This window comes from Athene noctua, chromosome 12 (assembly GCF_965140245.1).
Source record: "Athene noctua chromosome 12, bAthNoc1.hap1.1, whole genome shotgun sequence".
NCBI lineage: Eukaryota > Metazoa > Chordata > Aves > Strigiformes > Strigidae > Athene > Athene noctua.
In genome coordinates, this window is record NC_134048.1 from 7,607,406 (window position 1) to 7,629,532 (window position 22,127).

General features: G+C 43.4%; 1 protein-coding gene across 4 annotated transcripts in view; it reads left to right on the plus strand.

Annotated features, from left to right (window-relative positions):
* SLIT3 (slit guidance ligand 3) overlaps positions 1-22,127 on the plus strand; it is a 530,994-nt gene that overhangs the window by 486,711 nt on the left and 22,156 nt on the right. For all 4 annotated transcript variants that reach the window (XM_074915702.1, XM_074915699.1, XM_074915700.1 and 1 more), the window contains 4 exons: positions 2,222-2,315; positions 7,649-7,786; positions 15,720-15,960; positions 18,329-18,459. In XM_074915702.1, the coding sequence (XP_074771803.1) occupies positions 2,222-2,315; positions 7,649-7,786; positions 15,720-15,960; positions 18,329-18,459 (604 nt within the window). The remainder of the gene's footprint in view (positions 1-2,221; positions 2,316-7,648; positions 7,787-15,719; positions 15,961-18,328; positions 18,460-22,127) is intronic.

A 22,127-nucleotide genomic window follows, 5' to 3' on the forward strand; every position in this document is an offset into this window, starting at 1 on the left:
AGCACACAAGGGACATGAGGAATGCCAAGACGATGAGCTGGCAGTTAGTTATCCAGGCATCGTAGCAAGTTCTGACCTGCTCATCTTCTTGTCTGCCCAAAGGCTGAGGGAGTTGCTTTGCTTGTTAGTATTTGGGAGGGTTGGTGGACTGGATTTGGGGATTGCTTAATAAGCAGACCTATCTCCAGCTCTGCCACCTCAAAAATGTGTTAATAGCTGTCGCCAATGACAGCTGTGTTCATATTTGTAAGACCTGAAAGTCTCTAGTTGCTTTTGAGGAGTAACAGAGTACAATGGCAAACCTCAAGTCCAGTGAACGATCCGTTTCCCTGGTTCCCATGGATATTTGCAGCATGCAGTTTCATTGGCATGTCCCCCCTTCCTGATCTGGATACATTCATTACATTTGCCCAAGATTTGTCTAGGGCAGTAAAAAGTCTTGGTAGTATTTAATAGCAGTGGCTTCCTGGGATTCCTTGGCTCCAGTTGGAATTGGTTGTCTTATAACTGATGCTATGACCACCTATAACCGATACTACGAACACTGTAGATTGCCTGCCAGACTTCTCCAGTATTGCCAAACCCAGCCCACTGAAAGTCATGAGGCTATCTGTGGCACACGAGTACAGGATTTATGCTGGTAGTGCCCACTCTCATGCCTCCAGGGCTGTATTTTTCCTCCACTTTCTCACTTAGGCTTGACAACTCCAAAAAGCAGATATATGTTAGATGTTTTGTGTTTGAAACAAACCAACAAAAAAAAAGAGAAATTTTTGCAAATGCATGTTATACTTCCAATATAATATGAAGAGTCAAATAAAGAGCTAGGTAGCTTCTACTGTAGGGAGGCTGTAGATGTGGGAGAAATAACCTGGAGGAGTGAGCAGGGAGTGTTAACAAACTATACCAGTCACCACTAGAGTCATCCTCAGAATTGTGCTCTCAGTCATCCCTGCCTGATCACAAAACTGATAAAAGACAGGCTGTTCTGATTTTCATTTTCCATCTGAATTTCGGGTTTTGTGGTTTGCTTGGCTTGTGTTTTCAAGTGTTTCTCTGTAACCACTAGAGTTAGCAATGTAAGGATTTTTGAAAATGGAGTTTTTCCCAAGACAGGTGGAGCTGCAGCTTCATGAAAATACTGCTAAAAACCACTGCCAGCCCACCAGTGCCTCCCACGTTATCCTTTTTCCCACACTATCCACATGGCTTGTTGCTCATGTGATGGTATGTATCATGTATAGGCACACAAAATATGCATAACTTTGAAACCCTGCAGATGTGGTCTTCTGATATAGCTGCATAGGGGACTTTGGGACTGTAGCTTTTGGGGGTTTCTGTGTTGAGAGTACCTGACCTTTGCTTTTCCTGCAAGGCTTTGGGAGGTGTGGGGTAGGTTTCTGTTGGTTTCTTGGGAAGGCAAAGATTTCTGTGGTCTTTGGCTGGATCTCAAATTCTGGGGTACTGAAGTGTGACCTAATAATTTAGGACTCAAGAAGGGTGGTATTTAAATAAACTATCTGGGTTTGAACATTCTAGAACTATTAATTATTAAAATTTATACAAATCCAGGGAGGTGCATGGTATGTGACACACCATACCTAGAAACAGCTGAGCTGAGCTTACATATGATGGATTTTTTTCTGAAAAGACATCATCTCCTGTGAGCACAATAGAGCTAGTACTTTTCTTATAAATAGTGAATGTTTTATAATTGCATGCAGTCCTAAAGCTGGTTCCTATTATTGAGAGTCGCAGAGATTTGGGGGGGAGGGTTTGTGGGTTGTTGTTCTTTTCCAGAATTATGTCCAATCAGCTTCTTTGCCAGAGTATTAACTATGGCTAAAATACGTTTCAGTGTGAAAATGTTAGTCTAATGAGCAACTTCGCTTTTGTGTCACTTTCTTGCTTTGATATAAGAGGTTTTGGGTCAGGAACTGCCCATTTGATCCTTAGTCTGTCTCCAAGGGGAGTTTATATGTCAGTACTTTTTATACCAGCCTTTCAAATTCATGTGATAGAAACGGTACAGTCACTACAGGTCAAAGGAGCCCAATTTAATGAAGTCTCATGTGCCCTCACAAGAAATATTGTCACTTCCTGCTGAACTACTGAGCTGTCTCCATTTAGAGAGACTTGCCATCCCTGAACATCATGGTTGGAGCTGCTTCAGGATTGTCCAAGTTGTGTTAACAGCTTTATTGTTTTTCTTTTGCCTCAGGTGAACTGTGTGATGAGGTGATTAACCATTGTGTTCCTGAGCTAAATCCGTGCCAACATGAGTCCAAATGTCTTCCCCTTGACAAAGGAACCAGGTAAGCATGTGTGTGTGCTGGTCTCCACATACTGAGCAGATAAATCCATTGGATTGACTAGGGTTGAACTAGCAGTGAGTTTGGGCTAAAAATCATCAAAATTAATGCAAATAGTGTGGGACTATATATACCTCAGATCATGTCACATTTTAATTTTAATGCAAGCATACATACTTTTCTTGTTTTCTGTGGTTTCCTTGAAAATAATGGACATACCCCCAGAGCAGAGAAATTATTCTGGAACAGAGCATGGCAAAAGGAGTACTTCTGGAACAGTTACTGCAAAGTATTTTATCCCTCATCAGAAACTAAGGACAGTTTCCTTATGTGTTTCTTAGGGTATCCATCAATCCAAGCAGCATAACAGGAGCCTTAACAGATGTAACTCAGCTCTCCTCAGCCAATGCTGCCTCTGTTTAAAATCCAGTCCCCATTCTGACTACTGAGAAGGGAAAGATAAACTTGTGGCCAGAGCATAAAGCTGCAGGTCAGGAGTTTTCTGTTGTATTCCCACTTCAGCTGTTCTCTTCCAGGATGGCTGGCAGTCTTGGAGTGCACTGGCAAAGACTGGCCTTGACCGCAGTGTGGCTCCTCTCCCCACACTTTCTCACCTTGGGCAGCAGCAGAAACAGCTGTACTGGATGGCTCTCACTCGGGAGCCACCGCCTTTGGTTGGCTACAGAGGCGAGCCTCGCTCAGCTCATGTTAGATTTTTGTGAAGTCTGTGTTTGCATTTGCGTATTTGGAATGACACTGACTGTTTCACAGGGCTAAAATAAAGCCTTGTGTTTTAAATGACAGTAAAACAGCTGGAGATTTGGGGGTTGGGGTGTTTTGAGAGGTGCGTAGTAGCAGTGCTCATCACTTGTCTGAAGAGGGAATTTCAGAGCAATTTAGCAAATAGAGACAGTCAATTGAAAAGTCAAGCTCTGTGGAAAGCTTGTCAAGAAAAGATCTTTGAATCAAAGAAATAAGAAAGGAAGGCAAATTCAAGACAGTGCAGCACAGTGTGAGCTGCATTCTGCACCTTCCCCTAAGGCTGTTTTCACAGCCGCAATGCAATCCTGGGTGCTCACCAGTTCCCTGCTGGGAGGGAGGGCTGGGGTTTGGGTGAGGGATGCCCTCACTGAGAGACCCAGCGTGTCGCAGGGGAGAGATGGTAACACTCTTTGGTCTTCCTGATAACTTGCAGTTGGGGTCAGATTGTATCCTGTGAGGCAGCTGACATGTCAAAATAGTGTAAACTTAATACAGAACATTTCAGGATAGTTAAAAGGAAGTGAACCAAAAATTGAGAGATGTTGGCTGTCTTGAGGGGAGCTGAATCTGTGCTAGACAGTCACTCTGTACAACTCAAACCTTCCTTTTGGGTGAAAAACCACCAGACAGAAATGTTTCCAACACTTGAGGAAGATGAAACTATTAAATGATTAGGACAGTTCCTGAAATGATGCACAGGGGCTTCATAAGGAGGTGTCTACTGGTACATAAATAGTCCCTGATGTTCTTTCCGGCTTTCATTCCTAGTTAATCCATCATTCAGCTAATCCAGTAGCTACATCATATTACAAGGTAAAAGCCTGTAACTCATATTACCTTATGTTGCTAGATGTATGAAGGGATGGAGACAGCTGTGGTCCTGAATGGTTTTACCCTTGCTGGAAGCATTTTCAAATAATTTGAGTAAATAAGACACTTTCTCTTGCTTGCTTGCTTCATGGTGGGGCCATTAACCCTTGAGGGGAGCCTAAATAAGTACTTCTAAGTATTTCCTACTACTGTTTGTTGAGTTATTCTTCCCACTGTTCATAGAATGCTACACAAAAATCCAGGATTTACTTCTTCTGTCCCCTTTCGCTTTCTAGCAGGACAGATTTGAGAGGTGAAGGAGCCTGCCCAAGCTTGAACATAGAATTTGTCCAAGTATTGCTTTTTCTTTCATACTTTAGTTGCAGCAAACCATTGAGAAACGGGCTGAGAGCCCTTGACAGCTTTTGCAGTGATGTGTAGTTGCTGCTGGGTCTCACTAAAAACAACCACCTCTGGTCCTGTGCTGTTGCTGATCCCTGGAGCAGTTTGGTCTCCTGACCTGTGAAGTACAATACATGTGGAACATAATGATGTAGTATAATGCCACATGCAGAATGAGTCAGGCTCTTGCACTAGTCCTCCACTCTGCTCATGGAGGCGAGGAATATTAATGGTAGGATTCAGGCTTGTTCCTGGGCTGACCATCCGCTGGTCAGGTTTGTGCCCTGGGCATGTGAATAGGACACACGAGTGAAGGATATCATAGCAGCAAGGACACCAGTCAGTCTGTCTGTCCTGCCTTCAGCTCTAGGTGGTCTGCAGCTCTGCAGAGGGAAGAAAAGATGACAAAGACGGGGAAAAAAAATGGGAAGCCAAGTTATTTATTGATATGGGGAGGGAAATTCCATTCTGGCCTTGCAATAGAAGCCATGATTCACGGCTTTAATACAATAGACATTGAGTGCATACAGATGCAAATCCCCTCGGATAGGCCAACATTTTAAATACCACTAGACATGTTGTTAGGCTCTCTCTGATACTGGGAATGTTGCCATCACTACAAGGCTGTAGCAGAAAACAAGATTTTAACTGTACTGGTGTCAGATGGTCACTGGGAAATGAGATAACTTATCTAATCATGTAAATGACTCTCTTACCAGGATTTGAATATGAAAGATTCTTTGCCACCTTATTTACTGCATCATACTTTTGCTGATAGTCACTTGCTGGAACTGTGTGGGATAGGGATGGAGCTAACATGCCATCATTCCCGGATAGGGGAGGCCTTGGGTTTCTAGGAGGCTGGGTGAGGTACTCATGTGGCTGAGTTTCTCACCCACTGTACTCTAGGCATGCATTTTTTGGTAGCTTCAGCCTAGATGTGACACGCTAAGAGCTCAGAGATGACTGACCCAAAAGGAATTCCATGTGTCTTAAAGGGAAAGCCAAGCTTAGAAGCAAACTGGACTACTTCAGTGTGTGTTTGGCTGCACAGAGCTCTTTGCTTTCTAAGCTAAAATTGCAGGTGGTTTTCCTCACTTCCAGCCTCCACATCTTTATTGTGCTGTTACTATAGAAGAGTAGCTTTCTGTATGCCAGAATACAAAACAAAACAAAAATCAGCAAAAAATACCTTTTAACACAATGAAATTACTTCTAAAAAAATAACTTCAAGAAAGGAGCATGTTTTTCCATTCACTGTATTGATGTTGGAGCATGGTATAAATATACTTTATTATTCTAAAACTTGGAATTATTACCTGACAGCTTAAAATGCTGATTTAATGCAGCCCTGCAGAGAAAAGTGGTGGTTCTGTCATTACTGAGATAGCCAATACACATCATAAAATTGATGCATGGCAGCCCTGAATAAGGAACTGCACATCGTTCATTATTACATCACTTTATATTAGGACTGCAGGGATCAATAAAAAGCAACAGGATTAAATGCTGCCAATTCCCCCCACAAAGTCATTTGATTGACATTATTTGCTTGCAGGTGTGACTAAAATGCTGCCAAAAAATGTTGCCCGCTTCTCATAGATTGCGGAAGGAACACTTTTTGCTTTTTGCTCTGTTTTGTCATCTCTGTTATGTTAATCACAGTATTCCCGGAGCCACCAAGGTGTAGAAAAGCAATTCAGGCGTGCAGAGCTGGAACATCAACCATCCTGTGGCTGCGGAGGGTCATGATGGGGGCCTCTCATGGAGGGAGGATGCAGAAAGAAAGTATATGCATCTACATAGCATTATCCATCCTACAGCCTGCAGCTCCTTTTTTAGCTGGTCACAAGCCATGTTTTGAAATGGAGACTGAAGGTCCCATTCTCCATGCTTGAGCCAGGTGGTTGCTGAAGCCCTGATTCTGTGGCAGCCCCTCACTGGTCATTAGCACACACAGGACCTGCTGTTGTCCTCTGGGAAGTTTCACCCAACTTGCTGCCTTGTCCAGACAAGCTGGGGAACAGCCAGGAGCCAAAACACACTGTCACTTGGAACCAAATTCAGCACAATGACTGTTCCCTGGAAAGTGGAAATATCTTTCCTCATCAGCTCCCATGCGTCCAGTTCCTCTGAAGAGGGTTTCCACAAGGAGCCTCCTCCTGCACTGACCCCACCAGGCTGCTGGCAGGGGGGAGGAGGAGGAAGCCAGCAGAATAGGTTGGTGGAGCAGTAGTTTCTCTCCTGATGCCACCTCCCTCAACTTTATGTTGTCTCTCCCCTTCCAGCTCTCGGTGACAAGCACATTGTGTCCAAACAAGGGGCTCTAGCAAGAGCACAGACCTCTTTTTTATTGCTGAAGTTAACTGTAGCTCTTCTCTTGTTTTAGTTGAAGTGATACGTCTTTTGTTTTCCAGATGTGCAGTAACATTCAGCTGGGAGGAGTAAAACGTGTTTTATGTACTAAACCATGTTCATGACTAAACATTGTCTACACTACAGATTCAGAAAGAAGCTGTTCAGCAATCCCAAAAGATCTGTTCCAAGTCAGAGACGTTGGGATATATTTTCTATTGTCAGGTTATAAACTTCTGCAAGGCTTATAATAGAAATGCTGATGCAGCCTTCGTACAACAAACTTGAGAATTGGATGAAATAAAATAAAAGCCAATGTCTGCAGGTTTGGGTGTATCCCTTCGTGTTGCTCCCATGAATGGTGTTACCCCATAGCAGCAGGTACATGATTTGCCTGAGTGTCACCACGGGAAAGCTTCAAAGACAACTTTTTGTAGTTGCGGCAACATTTGCTATGCCTTGCAAATGAATGGCAAACGGGTGGTGCTCTCGAAACTACCAGTCTTTTTCTTTAAATTTGCTGAGTTTTATGGCTTGCTTGCAGATTGCTTCCATTTGGAAGGTGGAACCTTACTGTGCTCTGTGTAGCTGTGCACAGGACCAACCTCAGACACTCAGCAGTGTGCAGACATTGGCAAAATTATAATCTGAGACATCAGAGCAACTGCCCTTGCAGAATATTGCTCTTCGAGTCTGTAAGGTTAGGGAAGATGTCATCTTTAGCATAATTGGGAGACCTCTATATGATCACCCTTCTCCACACTTGGCTCAGGAAAAGCAGTAGCATGGTATTGCTTTGCTCAGCTTGAATTTAAGCAGATTGCAGAACCTCTGCAAACAGACAGGAGGAACTCAAGCACGTCTGATGGCAGGAATTGTGCTTAATGTTTCCAGGAATAATTGCTAACACCTTTCCATCTCAAATCAGATTGATGCTAGGCTGCCTGTGTGTGCTATTGTTGTGAATGTTGAAACAAGCTATTAACAGCGATCTCCTTGTATTTCAGATGCGAGTGCTTGCCAGGTTACAGTGGAAAACACTGTGAAATAGATGATGATGACTGTGTGGGCCATAAGTGTCGCCATGGAGCTGTCTGCGTAGATGCAGTCAATGGCTACACCTGCATCTGTCCTCAGGGTTTCAGGTACGTGAGAGTCAGCTCCTCCCCCAGACTGTCTTCTGTACATACTGTTGGGGCACTTTCTGTAATTGCTTTCATCCTCAGAGCTAATCAGCCTCTAGATATGGTATTGATCTGTCATTCCTATGTGAGTGGATGGCTCAGTGCTTCAAATCTTGTAGCTGAAGTAGGTCTTAACGAGCTAACTGAATACAGGGGGTTGACGATTCTTGCTTTGAAAACAGCCGTTTGCCTTTTGGGCAGTGCTGTGCTAGTTTGCCTGCCTGCCTGCCCCAGCCTTTCCTGGCAAAACACTAGGTAATACACTCACATAAATTATATGGAGATCAACTCTGCATGTGCGAGAGTGAGTAAAAGATTATAAAATTACATCTATGAACCCTCAGACCTGGCTGCAGGAAAACACAAATCTGAGGATTCTGTACTAGTATCTCTGTGCCTGTTGGTGGATGGGCTCAGTACCATTTGGGCTGTAAATTTACAGTCTCTGATTCTGACAGCTGCCAATATATCTGACTCCTGGAAATCTCTCTGTCTGTCAAAGATAAGTGTGCTGCTCCAAATGGATTCACTAATCACTGCCTGAGGCTGGATACTGGCTTCCTTCCAGCTAAACCTTTTCTGTGTTTGAAGTACACACATGAGACAAAGAAGGAGTACCTGAAAAGATCAGTCTTGACAAAGCAGAAATTGCATGAACACTTATGAATCATTTTCTCTGCTTTGTATCTACAACTGTTTTCATCCTTCTTGCTTTCATCCTTGCTGGTTTGGGGGGTTTTTTGCCTCTCAACACACATTTTTATTGCAAAGCAGACAGCCTTCCCTGAATAGGCATTGATATATAACATGATGTCAGCCTGTGGTTTCACAGAATCAGACTTGTTATTTACAGGATATCAGATATCCTCTGAATTTCAAATTCATACCCTTTTCTCCATGTTACTTTCTCTGTTTCAATCCCTTTGATGGCCTTACGGATCTTGCAAATTGGTGACTGGTAAGGATAACAGGTGGCTGTCCCACAGTGGAATTGTAAATGCTCAGTGTTACCTAATTGTTAGAGTTGAGAAATGAGATTGCAAAACTGTATCTGGAGTCAAGGGTAACTTGAGCCTGTCATCAGATGGTAGTGACCAGGGGACTTCTGCTGCAAGTCCCCTAATTTTTAAGGCATGTCAGTACTAGGCAGTGATGAATGTGAGAGGTTTTTTCCAGGAAAGCAGGATCACAGTGATTGGCAGAGATGTTTGGAGTTGTGACACAGTTGAGCAGAGCAGCAGAAGTAGGTGGGAGACTGGTCTGGGTCTCTTCCTGCGTACCAAGCAGCTCTACTGGCAATTTAGGCAGTGCCCTGGCTTGGCTGATCTCACACCAGGGACTTCAAGAGCAGAACCTGGAACAGCCCAGCCTGCTCACTTGCTCAAATGAGGGGGCTTCACTCCCCTGAAAGTCCTCCAAGAAAATGAAACACCTTTCTACGCAAAGCTCCAAAACTCAACTACTAGCTTAAGACAGCGCTTCATAGCCCAAGGTAGACTTGGGCAAGCAAAGTAATTCTGCTGCCTGTCAACAGCAGAGCCAAGGATTAACTTGAGGTCTCCTGTTTGCTTTCTGTTTGTGCACTAGTCCATGCCACCTCCCTAAATTTCCTGTGGAAGATGCAAGGGAGCAAGGGTCTTACAGGAGAAAACCATCACAGTGGGCACTAACAGGCTCCCTCTGCCAAGGCGGAGAGCAGGCTGAAGCCTCTTGTGTTCTCCATGTAGAATAGTCCCAGATCTTGTTTGATTTCAGGATTAAAATTCTGCTAACAAGATATGATCTCATTATTCTTTCCATGTCTCCAGCCTTTTGTAGTTTGAAGGCCTGCTGCTCTGAAGGGGGTTCTGATTTTTTTTTCCCCTCTTAAAATTGCAATCGCAAAGACTGTGATTGACAGAGTTCAGCCTTCTGATGTTCAGGGTCATAGACTCAACTGTTCCTGAATCATGCCTCAGGTGCTGGGCTGTGTGGCACAGAGATAACTTTGCAAGGATAACAGGCTTCAGGTGTTGATGAAAAGGAGAGAGCACAAGGGGTGGTCTGACAAAGGTAACTAGGAGACATGAGATGATGGTTAATAAAGTTTTTTGGCTAAGTATCAGGAATCATTTTCCATCAGTGAGTTTGCAGAGTGACCTCCCAGATATGTGGAGCTTCTGCTGTTGTAATAAATACATAGACCTGTAACAGTTTAATGGCTGTCACCATGCTGTACGTCAAAGCCACTTGGCGTCACACATGAATAAGGATGTTAAAACTTGCATCCTCGCACAGTTGAACAAATGGCACTCTAGTAATTCTTAACAATGTAGGGCCTCATATGCACAGTGATGCACCTCTGATGGCAGCCCCACAAAGCATTAGTACCAACATGCACACACCTGTTCTCCCATCTTCGGATTTCCTATTCGCTGTTCACCTGTAGTTGTGCTCTAGGCAGCACCTTTCCTTATCATTCAACAGCCTTTAGCAATTACATAATACGCTTTCTTCCTGAAAAGTTTTCAGTGTTTTCTACGCAAAATAACATTTGTTTACCCCCTGCAGCTGAAAACGTTTTTGAGAATTTGTGAACCCCACTGGATAAAACCTAACTTCCCAAACCTTCCCTCTAGCAATCAGCCTCGCAGTAGTGCTGTCCTGATGAGTGTTGCTCTAGTAGGGATGCACACATTAAGGCTGCTAAGCTTGACAGAAAGCACCGTTCCTCCATTGTGTAGATGCTTCAGAGCTCCCCACTGGGATATTTTGCTGCAAGAAAGTCAGCAGCGATTATTTAAATAAATGAGATTGTACCAGGCAGAACGGACTTGGCCAAGCTATGCAAGTCAGGCTGTGCTCCACGTTCCACTGCCAGGGAAATAAATAGTATTAATTATTTCTAAAAATATATTTTTAAAAATATTTTAAAATAAAAAAAGAAAAGGCCTTGACAGACATTGTAGCTAATGTAACTTCTAGATGCCAGTAGCAGGATAGCTGCACTTGTAAAGCCACCCACTGAAGGGCTTTCACAGCAAGGAAGGGCTGTGCAGGAGCCATACTGGGAGCTCAGGGACTCTTTCAGAGCAGCACGATGCACAGACACACTGGCTTCTTGCAACATTTGCTTTCTGTTAGTGGAGGCTGTTGTGGGTTGCATGGATTTTTTATCATTATTATTTTTAACTTCCATTAAATTAGAATTACATACGCTGACTTTCCCCTCTGCTTTCTACTTGTTGCTCGCAGACGAAACAAAATGATTGGCATCAGGTAGAACACAGCTAATGGCTGAGTTAGCAGTGCTCCTTTCTGCTAGTCACCTCGGGAACACAATTACCCCTGACGTCAGGCCAGGGGTGACAGCCATCTGTGGAGCTGACCCTAGTTTGATCCCACTGCTGTCTCTCCTGATGTGTTTGCCAGCCAGCTTCAAAGCCCTGCACTGGAGAGGGAGATCACACACTTAACAAAGCCAGGCTTTGAACAGGAGAGTGCTGCAATTGGACAGTCCACTTCAGTGCCTGGCTAGCAATGGGGACGTGGTGCTGATGTGTCCTCAACTCATCAGCTCTGGCTGGGTCTGACTGCTGTGCTGATAGGCAGCTACTACAGTAACTACATTAAATTGGCAACAATTGCTTTCTCTATATCTATCTTCCCATGAGGTTGTTGCTATTTTTTTAATATGCCCTTTTTCTCCTGGAAAGGGGAATCCAAACCATCTCTTGCTGAGTGATGCTATGCCCCCAGCCTGCTGTGCTCACCCTCCAGGAACAGGGTGGCCTGCGGGGATTTGCCAAGAAGTTGCAGCAAAGGGTCTTGTGCAGGAAGGGAAAGTCTCATAGCCTGTAACTAATTCATAGTTCAGGTGTATTCACAAAGAAATTTTCCCATGGTCAAATTTACTTTGAGAAACATATCAGACTGAGCAAAGACAACCATTTCACACTGTGGTGGGCTGACCCTGGCTGGATGCCAGGTGCCCGCCAAAGCTGCTGTTATCACTCCCCCTGTCCAGCTGGACAGGGGAGAGAAAATGTAATGAAAGGCTCGTGGGTCAAGTTAAGGACAGGGAGAGATCACTCAGCAATTACCGTCACGGGCAAAACAGACTTGACTTGGGGAAATTAATTTATTGCCAATCAAATCAAAGTAGGGTAATGAGAAATAAAAACTGAATCTTAAAACACCTTCCCCCCATCCCTCCCTTTTTCCGGGGCTGAACTTCACTCCTGATTTTCTCGGTCCCCTCAGTGGCACAGCGGGGCAGGGGATGGGGGTTGTGTTCAGTCCATCACTTGTTGTTCCTGCTGTTCTTTCCTCCTCAGGAAGGGCTCCTCACACTCTTGCCCTGCTCCAGTGTGGGGTCCCTCCCACAGGAGACAGTTCTCCACAAACTTCTCCAGCGTGGGTCCCTTCCACACGGTGCAGTCCTTCAGGCACAAACCTGCCCCAGTGTGGGCTCCTCTCCCCCCAGGGCCACAGGCCCTGCCAGGAGCCTGCTCCAGCGTGGGCTTCCCACGGGGTCACAGCCTCCCTCGGGCATCCCCCTGCTCCGGCGTGGGCTCCTCCCGGGGCGGCAGGTGGCACCTGCTCCTCTGGTGACCCCTCTGGGCGCAGGAGAATCTCTGCTCTGCAGCCTGGAGCACCTCCTCCCCGTCCTCCTTCACTGACCTTGGGGTCTGCAGAGTTGTTTCTCTCACATATTCTCACTCCTTTCTCAGGCTGTAATTGCTCCCCTTAGTTTTTGGTTTTTCCCTTCTTAAATATGTTATCACAGAGGTGCTACCGCTGCCACTGATGGGCTCAGTCTTGGCCAGTGGTGGGTCCATCTAGGAGCCAGCTGGCATTGGCTCTACTGGATATTAGGGGAACTTTCTAGCTGCTTCTCACAGAAGCCACCCCTGTAGCCCCCCCGCTACCAAAACCTGGCCACACAAACCCAGTACACCCATATGCAGTTACTCCCCCACACTGCTGCCTGCTGTGCTCCTATTTCCACTGTTGCCCACTGTACTGACCCTGTACATCTCCTCCAGATACTCCTTGGAGCAAAGTAAATGGGGTTTATTTATTGCCAGCAGTATTGCCTGTCAGATTACACTTTTGAGATACATTTGTCTAAATGAATAGAATGGCTTGTTCCTATGTGAGATTGCACTTTTCTGGTAGAGGGTATTTACCACTTGGCTGACAGGGAGTGGTTTGCTCCCTGCCCCCGACCCTTTGCTGATAGTGTTAGCAGCCTGACCGTGGCCACTTACAGCACTGTCAGCCAGGCAGAGGGGGAAGATAAGGGGACCCTGTCAACCACAGCTCACTGCCCTTAGAGCAGCAAGGTAGACTGTGAAACATCACTCCGTTCTTGTGGTGAATAAAGGAAGCTTAGGGCAATGCAGTGAGAAAAGTCTTGAAATGCAGTTTATCCTGAAAAGTACCAAGAGGTGGTTCTGGCTGAGAAGGAAACATCTGTGTGATTGTGTGCATGAGCACTTCCAGCCCCGAGAGACACCAGGACTGGAGCGGGATGGTCCCTGCAGCATGTGCTCACAGGGAGAGACCAGCACAGCTCTGTGCTTCAGGCCTTGGAAATCCCCAGCAGTGTTCTTCACCCTCCTCATGCTTATTCCTGTGGAACCGATTTTTGTTTGCCATACCCACATCACCATGTATGAGGCCACCATATAGATTTGGGCAAAGTTAGGAAGCTGGTTAGGGCATTCCACACTGTATAGTGGCTGTGTGGAAAGGAGAGCTGTTCTGGCCTTCTCCCCAGTGCAAATCCCAAATGTTTGCATATTTCAAGGCGTTCTTCAAGTTTGCCTTTTGTAAAAGTAGTAATGTAAAACCCTGTGTCTTGTCTCAGACATGATAGAGAAGCAGAGCAACTCCATTGCTTTTGGTGCAGTTCAGGATTTAGCCCATCCATGTTTTGTTGTGTAATTCTCTCTCTTTCGTGTTTCTCGGAGGCAGACCAGAGAGTGGTGTGTGTTGGGAGCACAGGGACAGGGAGAGGTTTGGGCTCTCATTCCACACAGTGCTAAAGATAGAGCTGTGGTACTCTGCAAAATTTCACATGAGAAAATGTAAAATGGAAAGCAGTTGTCTCCATTTCCTTCTGTTACAGAGGCAGCAGGTTCTGGTCTCTGTGGCTAAGCAAGATTGGTCTTGAGTACATTGCGGCTGTTTTGTTTGCTGTTCTTGCACATTCTTTATCAGTACTGTTTACTGTAGGGTAATGGCTTGGGTTTCTACTCTAATTGTATCTAGGAAGGTTGCCTAGAAATTCACTGAGCTTCCAAGTCTCACCTGCTTTACTGGCAAGGAGTGAGTTTTTTGGAATTTTTTTTCTTTGTTTTTATAAGAGTGCTATTATTCCACAAAGTGCTCCCTGAACAGCAGGAAATTCCTAGTGGGACAAGTGGGATTTCACTGTTCCAGGACTGGGCTGATGGGTTATTCTCTGCATGAATGGGTCTGCCCCAATCCTCTCCTGGCAAGCCTTCTGCCCCCACCCTGGTGAATTCTCTCTAACACAGAGGGATGGTGCAGGAGCCTGAGCCCACAAGCCCTTGCTGCAGCTATCCCCACAGCGTTCCCCGCAGCACAGCCTGACACACGTTCCCTTCTCACCAGCTACCAATTTTTAATCATTTTATTGTCTACACATTTTCAAGCAGTCATAGAACTCGGTGTAAAGAGTTTATGTTCTCTCATCAGTACAGAAAGGGTTTGTTGGGTTCAGGCAGTGGCTATAATGAGAAATTTGGGGCATAGGTTCGGGGGCATACCATGTGCAGCCAGGCAGAGAGCCTGGCCTGGCCCCTTTTCAGTACCCATTGATTGCACAGGCCCAGTGGGTGTACTGGGCAGAGATTTTTCATTTAACTTTGCAGTTTAGTCTGACACATGACATCACTGAAAGATGACTGCAGCTTTCTGCACTTTCTCCGTTTTCCCTGCTCTCCTATGCTGGTGTCAATGTTTCAGTGTAGCTGAGTCATTCCAGCCAATAACCTGGGAAGTGGGCAGCCACGCTGAATCCAGGAAGGCAGCCAGGGCCCTGAGCCATCACTGCTCCTGGGCAATGTGGCCCAAGCCTCAGAGGTCAGAGGTTCTACATGTGGGTTTTGCTCAGCCTCTCATGTAGTTAAGACAGAACCACAGCCCTTTCCTTCAGATCTGAATAAGATCTGAGTTCACAAGTACTCAGATTTGGCATTTGGATTTCAGCTACCTCTGATTCTGGGCAAGCTCCCTTTCCTTTGCATTTTTCTGATCCAGGACACTGCCAACCACAAACCCAGCTAAAATAAAGTTAGTGATCCTGATGCTGTTAGAAGCAACCAATTCAGGGAAGCTTCCCAGAAAATAGTATGGAATCAGTGCATTGCTTCTGAGACTTTTTAGCAGTTGCCGATCTGTTGATGATACACTCTCTCATATACAGTAAATGAAGTGAGGAGGCTGTAAAAAGCACTAAAAATAGAGGATTTTCCCCTTACATGCCTTACAACAGCAGCAGTAGACTCAAGTCACAAAGTCTACAATGGGAAAATCTCAGGTTTGGGTTTATATAGCTTCCAGTTTTTGCTGGGAACCTCTGCACAGCACAGTGTGGGATGGAAGCCATTTTAGACTGACTGCTGTACCTTGCAGAGCTAAATAACCAGTGCAATGTGCAGTACAAATTGCTTTCGGTGTTTGAACTGGCTCATTCAGACCCAGCATGGGGATTTCTGCGCAGCACGATGCTGTATAGCTTTCACGCAGTAAAGCCCGCACATGGTAGCTGAATCTCAGAGTTGCTGTACCACAATAGTAGTACAACATCAGCATCTGAAAATGTTTTCTTCCTTAAATGGTGATAATTGAGGCCACTTTTTCTTTTCTTTACCTTCTACAGTGGACTTTTCTGTGAAACTCCTCCGCCGATGGTTCTTCTCCAGACAAGCCCATGTGATAACTACGAGTGCCAGAATGGAGCCCAGTGCATCGTCGCTCACCATGAGCCCGTGTGCCGCTGCCTCGCTGGCTTTGCGGGGCAGAAGTGCGAGAAGCTCATCACAGTCAACTTTGTGGGGAAAGATTCCTATGTGGAGCTGCCATCAGCCAAAATTCGCCCTCAGGCAAACATCTCCCTCCAGGTACATCACCCAGAACATCAGCTGCCAGTCTAGTGCACTTTTAAGCAATAATACATATACATGTATGTATCTTTTCATTCTGAAGGAATAGGGTTCACTGGCCAAGATGCTGACCAAGTTCCGAGTCAACTTGTGAGCCAGTTGTCTGCTCTAAAATTATTGAAACGTTAAGGAGCAATTAAGGCACCACTGTGCCTTTGTGGGCACATATCCTGCCTCCAGAATCTCACCACTCTCTTACTCCCAGGCTGACCATGTAACTAGAGATGCTTCAGGAAACCTCCCCGTCTTCCTGCTGATTTATAGCATTAAGTTTCATCCTGTAGAAAACAGTGCTTAATATTAGGACTAAAAAATAAAAGAGGCTGCTCTAAAGGGCCTTTTCAGACAATATTTTGCTTACTCTTTTGCCGTGCACATTCAGTAGATAAAAGGCCTGGGATTTTGTTACAGTCCTGTAGTTACACCTGAATTTGGTTTAAGGTCTAAGGTTCAGAAGGCAATGGAAAATAGATACCAAAGGTGACATGCCACTATTATCATCTTTGTGGTTGTGGATCAAAGGTATTTAAGTCCAATAGTCCAATATGGTATTTAAGTGATTTGAAAGTTACTTGCATTCACAACCTACTAAACACTAAACTTTTTTTTTCCCCCTAATATCCCAAAGTAAATGAGGGAATAATTTCTAGCTTTATATGTTTTCTAATAACGAGATGTGTGGAGCACATCTGTGACATGATACATCTATTTCTTAGTCCACTGATTGTTAATCTGGACTATTTCTATGCTAGATTCATCCTGAAAATGAAGCATAGAATTGCAAAACATGCAAGAAGAAAAATAATTCCTGTATGTTTATTTTATTGCATTTATTTTCTCATTTTGAAAAGATTGTATTCCACACTTGGAAATCACATTCTAGACTTACTTGATCGAGTTTGGTTGTAATTAAAATACAAATGGCAAAACATGGAAAAGAGGACCAAATTTCCTCATTAGGAATAGATTTTTAAAGGGTGGCTCCTGCAAAGTTTATTCTAACAAAAAAATTCTGTAATTAGTATTTATCTTTAATACCTTGAGTGTACAGTTCATATGAAAATTAAGCTGATTCATGTATATTTGAATCTCCATTTTTTTCTTCAAAGTACCCTTTTATTTAATACTACAAAAGAGATTCTAAAATGTGGGCACTCTAAAATATGGCTCCCCAAAGTCTCCAAACACCACAGGTCAACTTTAAAGCTGAAAATGTGGACATTGTCTTCTTAAGTCTACAAAACACGTTACATCAGGCACAGCTTGAGGAATAAAGCTGGTTATTACAGAAAGCACATGCAGTTGATGTTCTCACTTCTTGTTTCCCAGGCTGCATATTATTCTTGCATCCAGTAATTAATCACTAGTAAATTAAAATTAGAATACAACATTGATTATTAAGAACAAATAGAGCAAATCTTATTTAAAAGTGCTCAAGAAAAAAAAATCTTTTAAGGGCAAAAGGATAGTATTTAAATATATATATATAAAAGTGCAAACAAATTTTTAAACTTACTGTTTAGTTTTGGCATTTAACAGCCATTACAAAAAAATAAGCAAGAAATCTTCAGAAATACGTACCATGAAAATAACAGGTAGGTTGTATCCAAAAATCACGTTTTGTATCTTTTTGTTTCCGTTTGTACTATAGGGATATTTGTGAGCGGGAGACCGGGAAAGTGGAGTCCTTGTGTTTTGATTCAGTGTTCAAGACTTTTTTTTTTCTTTGATGTACATCAAAGCTAGAGGGATGAGGGCTACTCTATCCTTCCTCACTCTAAATGTCCCATTTGAAATCAACATGACTTGCTAATACTCAGATTAAGTGAATAACTCATGGTTATGCTAGATGTGGGGTCAGGTTCTTCTTTCCTTCTGTGTTCATAGAAAGTCTGTGAAAAGATCAGTGCCTGCTGAAATCTATTGCTTGTAATTGTGACACACTCCACCTGCTGCCAGAGTTGATTTTCTAAATCTTCACTTCAACCTGGAGTAGTAGCTGAGTAATTCATGTGTCACCAAAAATACAGCAGCAATCTATTGGCAGGGATCAAATAAATTGTAGCTTTCACCTCCTAAAAACTAGTTCTCATCTGAAACAAGGGAACCATCCCTTGGTGGGAGGCTGACCTGTTTCTGTATGAGCTCGCTCAATGTTACCAAGACCTTTTTGTGTCTCGTGGCTCTCGCTCTCATTGTTGCTCATGTGTATGATTTATTAAATAATATTTTAATTGCATATATTATTTTGGTTTGATTTTAATATAGGTTTATTTATTTCTTAATCATTCTCAAGCAATCTTACCTGGTTATTAATGTTTCACAGGTAGCAACAGACAAGGACAATGGCATCTTATTATACAAAGGAGACAATGATCCTTTGGCTCTGGAGTTGTACCAAGGACATGTTAGGCTCATCTATGACACGCTGAATTCTCCACCTACCACAGTATACAGGTAAATAGCTATGCTTTACCAAGACAGTTGCTTTCCAAAAGGATGGAGAGGTAGGATTTTTCTAAGAAATGCGCATGGAAGAAGAACCGTTTATTTTTACTTCAAGGTATTTCTTTTATGTATATAATTCAGTAAAAAAATCAGAATAGACTTAGCTAGAGGCTGCATAGTTAAAAACTGGCATTTATTGGCAATAGCAGTGATACTGTGTCCTACTGTGATTGCAGAAAAATGTGTTTTCTCATCTACTGTAACGATTTCATTTCTGGTGAATGTTGTCCTTTAAATTGTTCCAAATAAGCAGTTTCTTTGATGTTGATATTTAGCATTAATTTACTGTACTAAGACAGAACTGTTACTGTGCAACTGCAGGATTAGACTGTGTCAAATGGGAGGAGAATGGCTAAATTCAGCTACAGGGTGAATATTTTTGGAAGAACTCTCACCTATACTAGCAGTAACTACACAAAACATGAAAAAGCACAAGTTACAAAGGTAATTATAGGGCAATTTGACCTTCAGATACTTGACTTTCAGGGATACCAAACCCACAGTTTTTACTCATCAGTCACAAGAAAGAAAAGGAAATGTAAAAATGAAACCTGTGCACAGACGCGTTTCCCAAGGAATGAGAGATGTGCTGCTCATGTCTTCCACTGCTCCTGTACAGCCCTCTCCCTTCTGATTATTTTTAATCTCTGTTGCACCAGTATAATCAGTGTAAACATGCAGTTGTGACCACATGAAGCCCTTTCAGGTTCAGTGCAGTTTCATGGCCCTGTGTGTGCAGAAGAGCTGAATTTCCCAGCCCACCTCACTCTTTAAAGAGCATCGTACAAGAGCAAGTGAAAGGATGCCACCAAGTATCACTAGCCAGAACAGGCCTTGTACTTTTTCTGGAAAATTTTCTCAGCACTTGGTAAAACTTGTCTTCCAGGGAGTTTCCCATATGGGGAATGGTGACTTGTTTAAGAAAATGAAAAAAATTATTTCTGTATAAAAGCAAAATGAATAATACCAATGCAGGCATGTCACCAGGAAGAGCAATGGCTTGTCCACTGTAGGAATGAAGAAGGTAGTTTGTTAGTGATTTTCACCAGCTGGAGAGGTGTGAAAAATTTCTCTGTGTGTGGCTGCTAATCCTAATTGATTTCATGTTAGACCAAAGCTGAAGTTGTTAAACAGTTTTGTGCCACTAATTAGAACAGAGGGAAAAGCTCATTATGTGTGGGCAGCACAGGGGGTGACCGATCGGCGTGGATGCTTGCTCTCCGTTGTCAAGGGCAGAGCGATGTGGTGACAAGAGCTGTTGCCACCGTCACAACAACACTTTATGGCTCTGCTGCCTTCTGGCAAAGTTGCCAGAGATGGAAAGCAGCAGTGTCCTCATTATTCCTGCACCTTTCATATTGATCAAGGAGGAGGTCTCCATTCAGACTGACACCTCATTACCATAAGATTAATGGCCTGTTCACTACATTTTGTACGGTGTGATCTGTTGAGATGGGAAAGAAGCTGCTTAATACGATGCCCTTTCTGAAATGTCACTCTAATCTTTTATTAGTTTAAGGAGTGGAGCAAAATGGGATTAGCATGGAGCTTGATGGGAAAAGATTAGGTTGATTGAGAAAAACTGCAGCTAAAGAATGTCAAAAAGGGCCTCTAAATAGATTAAAAGACTTGTTTTCCTTAAGGGCTGAGAAAGGGGAGGAAACCCTCTCCTCTCCTTACAATCATAGGATTTAGGGTAAAAGGCATGAGTGGATCTGGTTTGACCTCCCTGTATATCCTGTTTGACTTTTAGCTAAAGCATAAGCTCTCTTTGGCTAAGACGTGACTTCCAGCTTGGCACTGAGTTTTGACAGGAAAACACCAAATAATGGAAAATCCCCCATTTCCTTTAGTAGCTTGGACAATGGTCAAGCATTTCCATTGCTCAGGCATTGGCCATAATTTCTAAATTGTGTCACTAATACCTTCTGGATGTTTTTAGAGGCTTTCTCCAGGGAAATTAAAGTCCTTTTATACCTGGTACTGGCTCCCATGAGTTTATCTGTACTTTTAATTGCATTGTCTCTTAACTTGCATTTTGATGAAATTAATAGCAGATTCAGTGTGGTATATCTTGCCTAAATGTTAAGAATTTGGGGAACTTTTTTCTCCAACTTCTACAATTTTTTATTTTTCATTAAAAATAAGGTTACTAGGAGAACCTGTAGCATCCAGATCTTAGCCTTACCATTGGTAAAACAGTCTGCCTTCTCTATTGCCTACTTCTTGCTGTCTTGTTTAGATGCCTCATTTAAATCTCAATCTCAGCAAATGTGGACTCTTTGCCTTTGAGAAGCTCTGTTGACTATTAGATTAGTTTTCTTGGGCAATATCAGGCTCTGCTATCCTCCAAAGAGGTCCACTTCTCAGAAGAAATGAGCAGTGCTTGGGCTCTTGTTTCTTGTCAGAAGAGTCTGCCAAAAGAGGAGGAGGCCTTAAAATACTGCCTGATGGGAACTGTGCCAGCTACAGCTGCAGGAAATCTAGAACTGATCTGGTCCTGTGTAGTAACTGAGATGTTTAGCTGGCTATCTCAGGTACTCCCATGACGGGATATTGGAAGTCATTGGCACACTATATAATTCTTCATCAGAGTCTTCATGATAAGATATATTAATAGTATTTAAAACCAGTAAAATTAGCAAAGGGCTTGGTTAATACGTGTAATATCCTCTAAGGATAAGATTAAAACTGTTGTCAGACTGGTTGGGAAGCCAGCAGGGGGTAGGGCATACCTGGTGGTAGTTTTCAGCAGTATTCAGCAGAAGGGTACTGGAAGGATGAAGTATACAGTGCATAACATGGCAAAACTCTCCCCCAGCCCCTTAGTATACAGCCAGGGTGAAGGTTTGTACCAGACATGTGGTGTGTGTGCTCTGAACTTACTGTTGCAGTGTATTCTGCGGGTGGCCTCGCTTTGCAAAACTATAGTAGGAGACTGTGGGCAGGGATGTGGCAGAGCGGCAGCTTGCAGGCACAACGGGAAAGAGCAGTTCATTTTGTCTGCTCTGTGAAGACAGGTTGTCTCTGGCTATTGGAGTGGACATGTTCCTGTATGTTAATCGCTTCTTTGAGCAGACTGAAGTAGAACTGCAGTACAAAGCTAGTCTAGAAAAGCCCAAGATTAACTCGCTGTACATTCAGATTTGTTTTACATGTTTTCATTCCTATGGTATGTTTGGATAGAAAGGTTAAAGTTGACATTGGACTTTTCCTTCATTCCGGTCAGATAAAGGTCGGCAAATGTCCAGTGGAAGACTACCTAAAATACATTGTCATTTATCATCAGGTTAGAAAGAAATACACGTTAATGCATGAATATGCAATGATTGTACTCACCCTTTTAAAAGAAAAGCCGATTCTCTGTTATTGGAACTCCTCACTGTAAGCTGCACAATAACGGTTTCGTGGGCATCAAAGCAAATATCTTACAAAAGATCCATTTTTGAAGTGGGATTCCTACTTGTTGTTTCTTTTATTCTACATAATTATTCTGTAGATGCACAAATAAGAACAGAAATCTGTTTCTGAGTGCTTTATTGACCTCCTGGTTTCCGCACTGGTGAGAGTTATTCTTCCATGCCATGACAGTACTTAGTACTGAGACAACAGTGAGT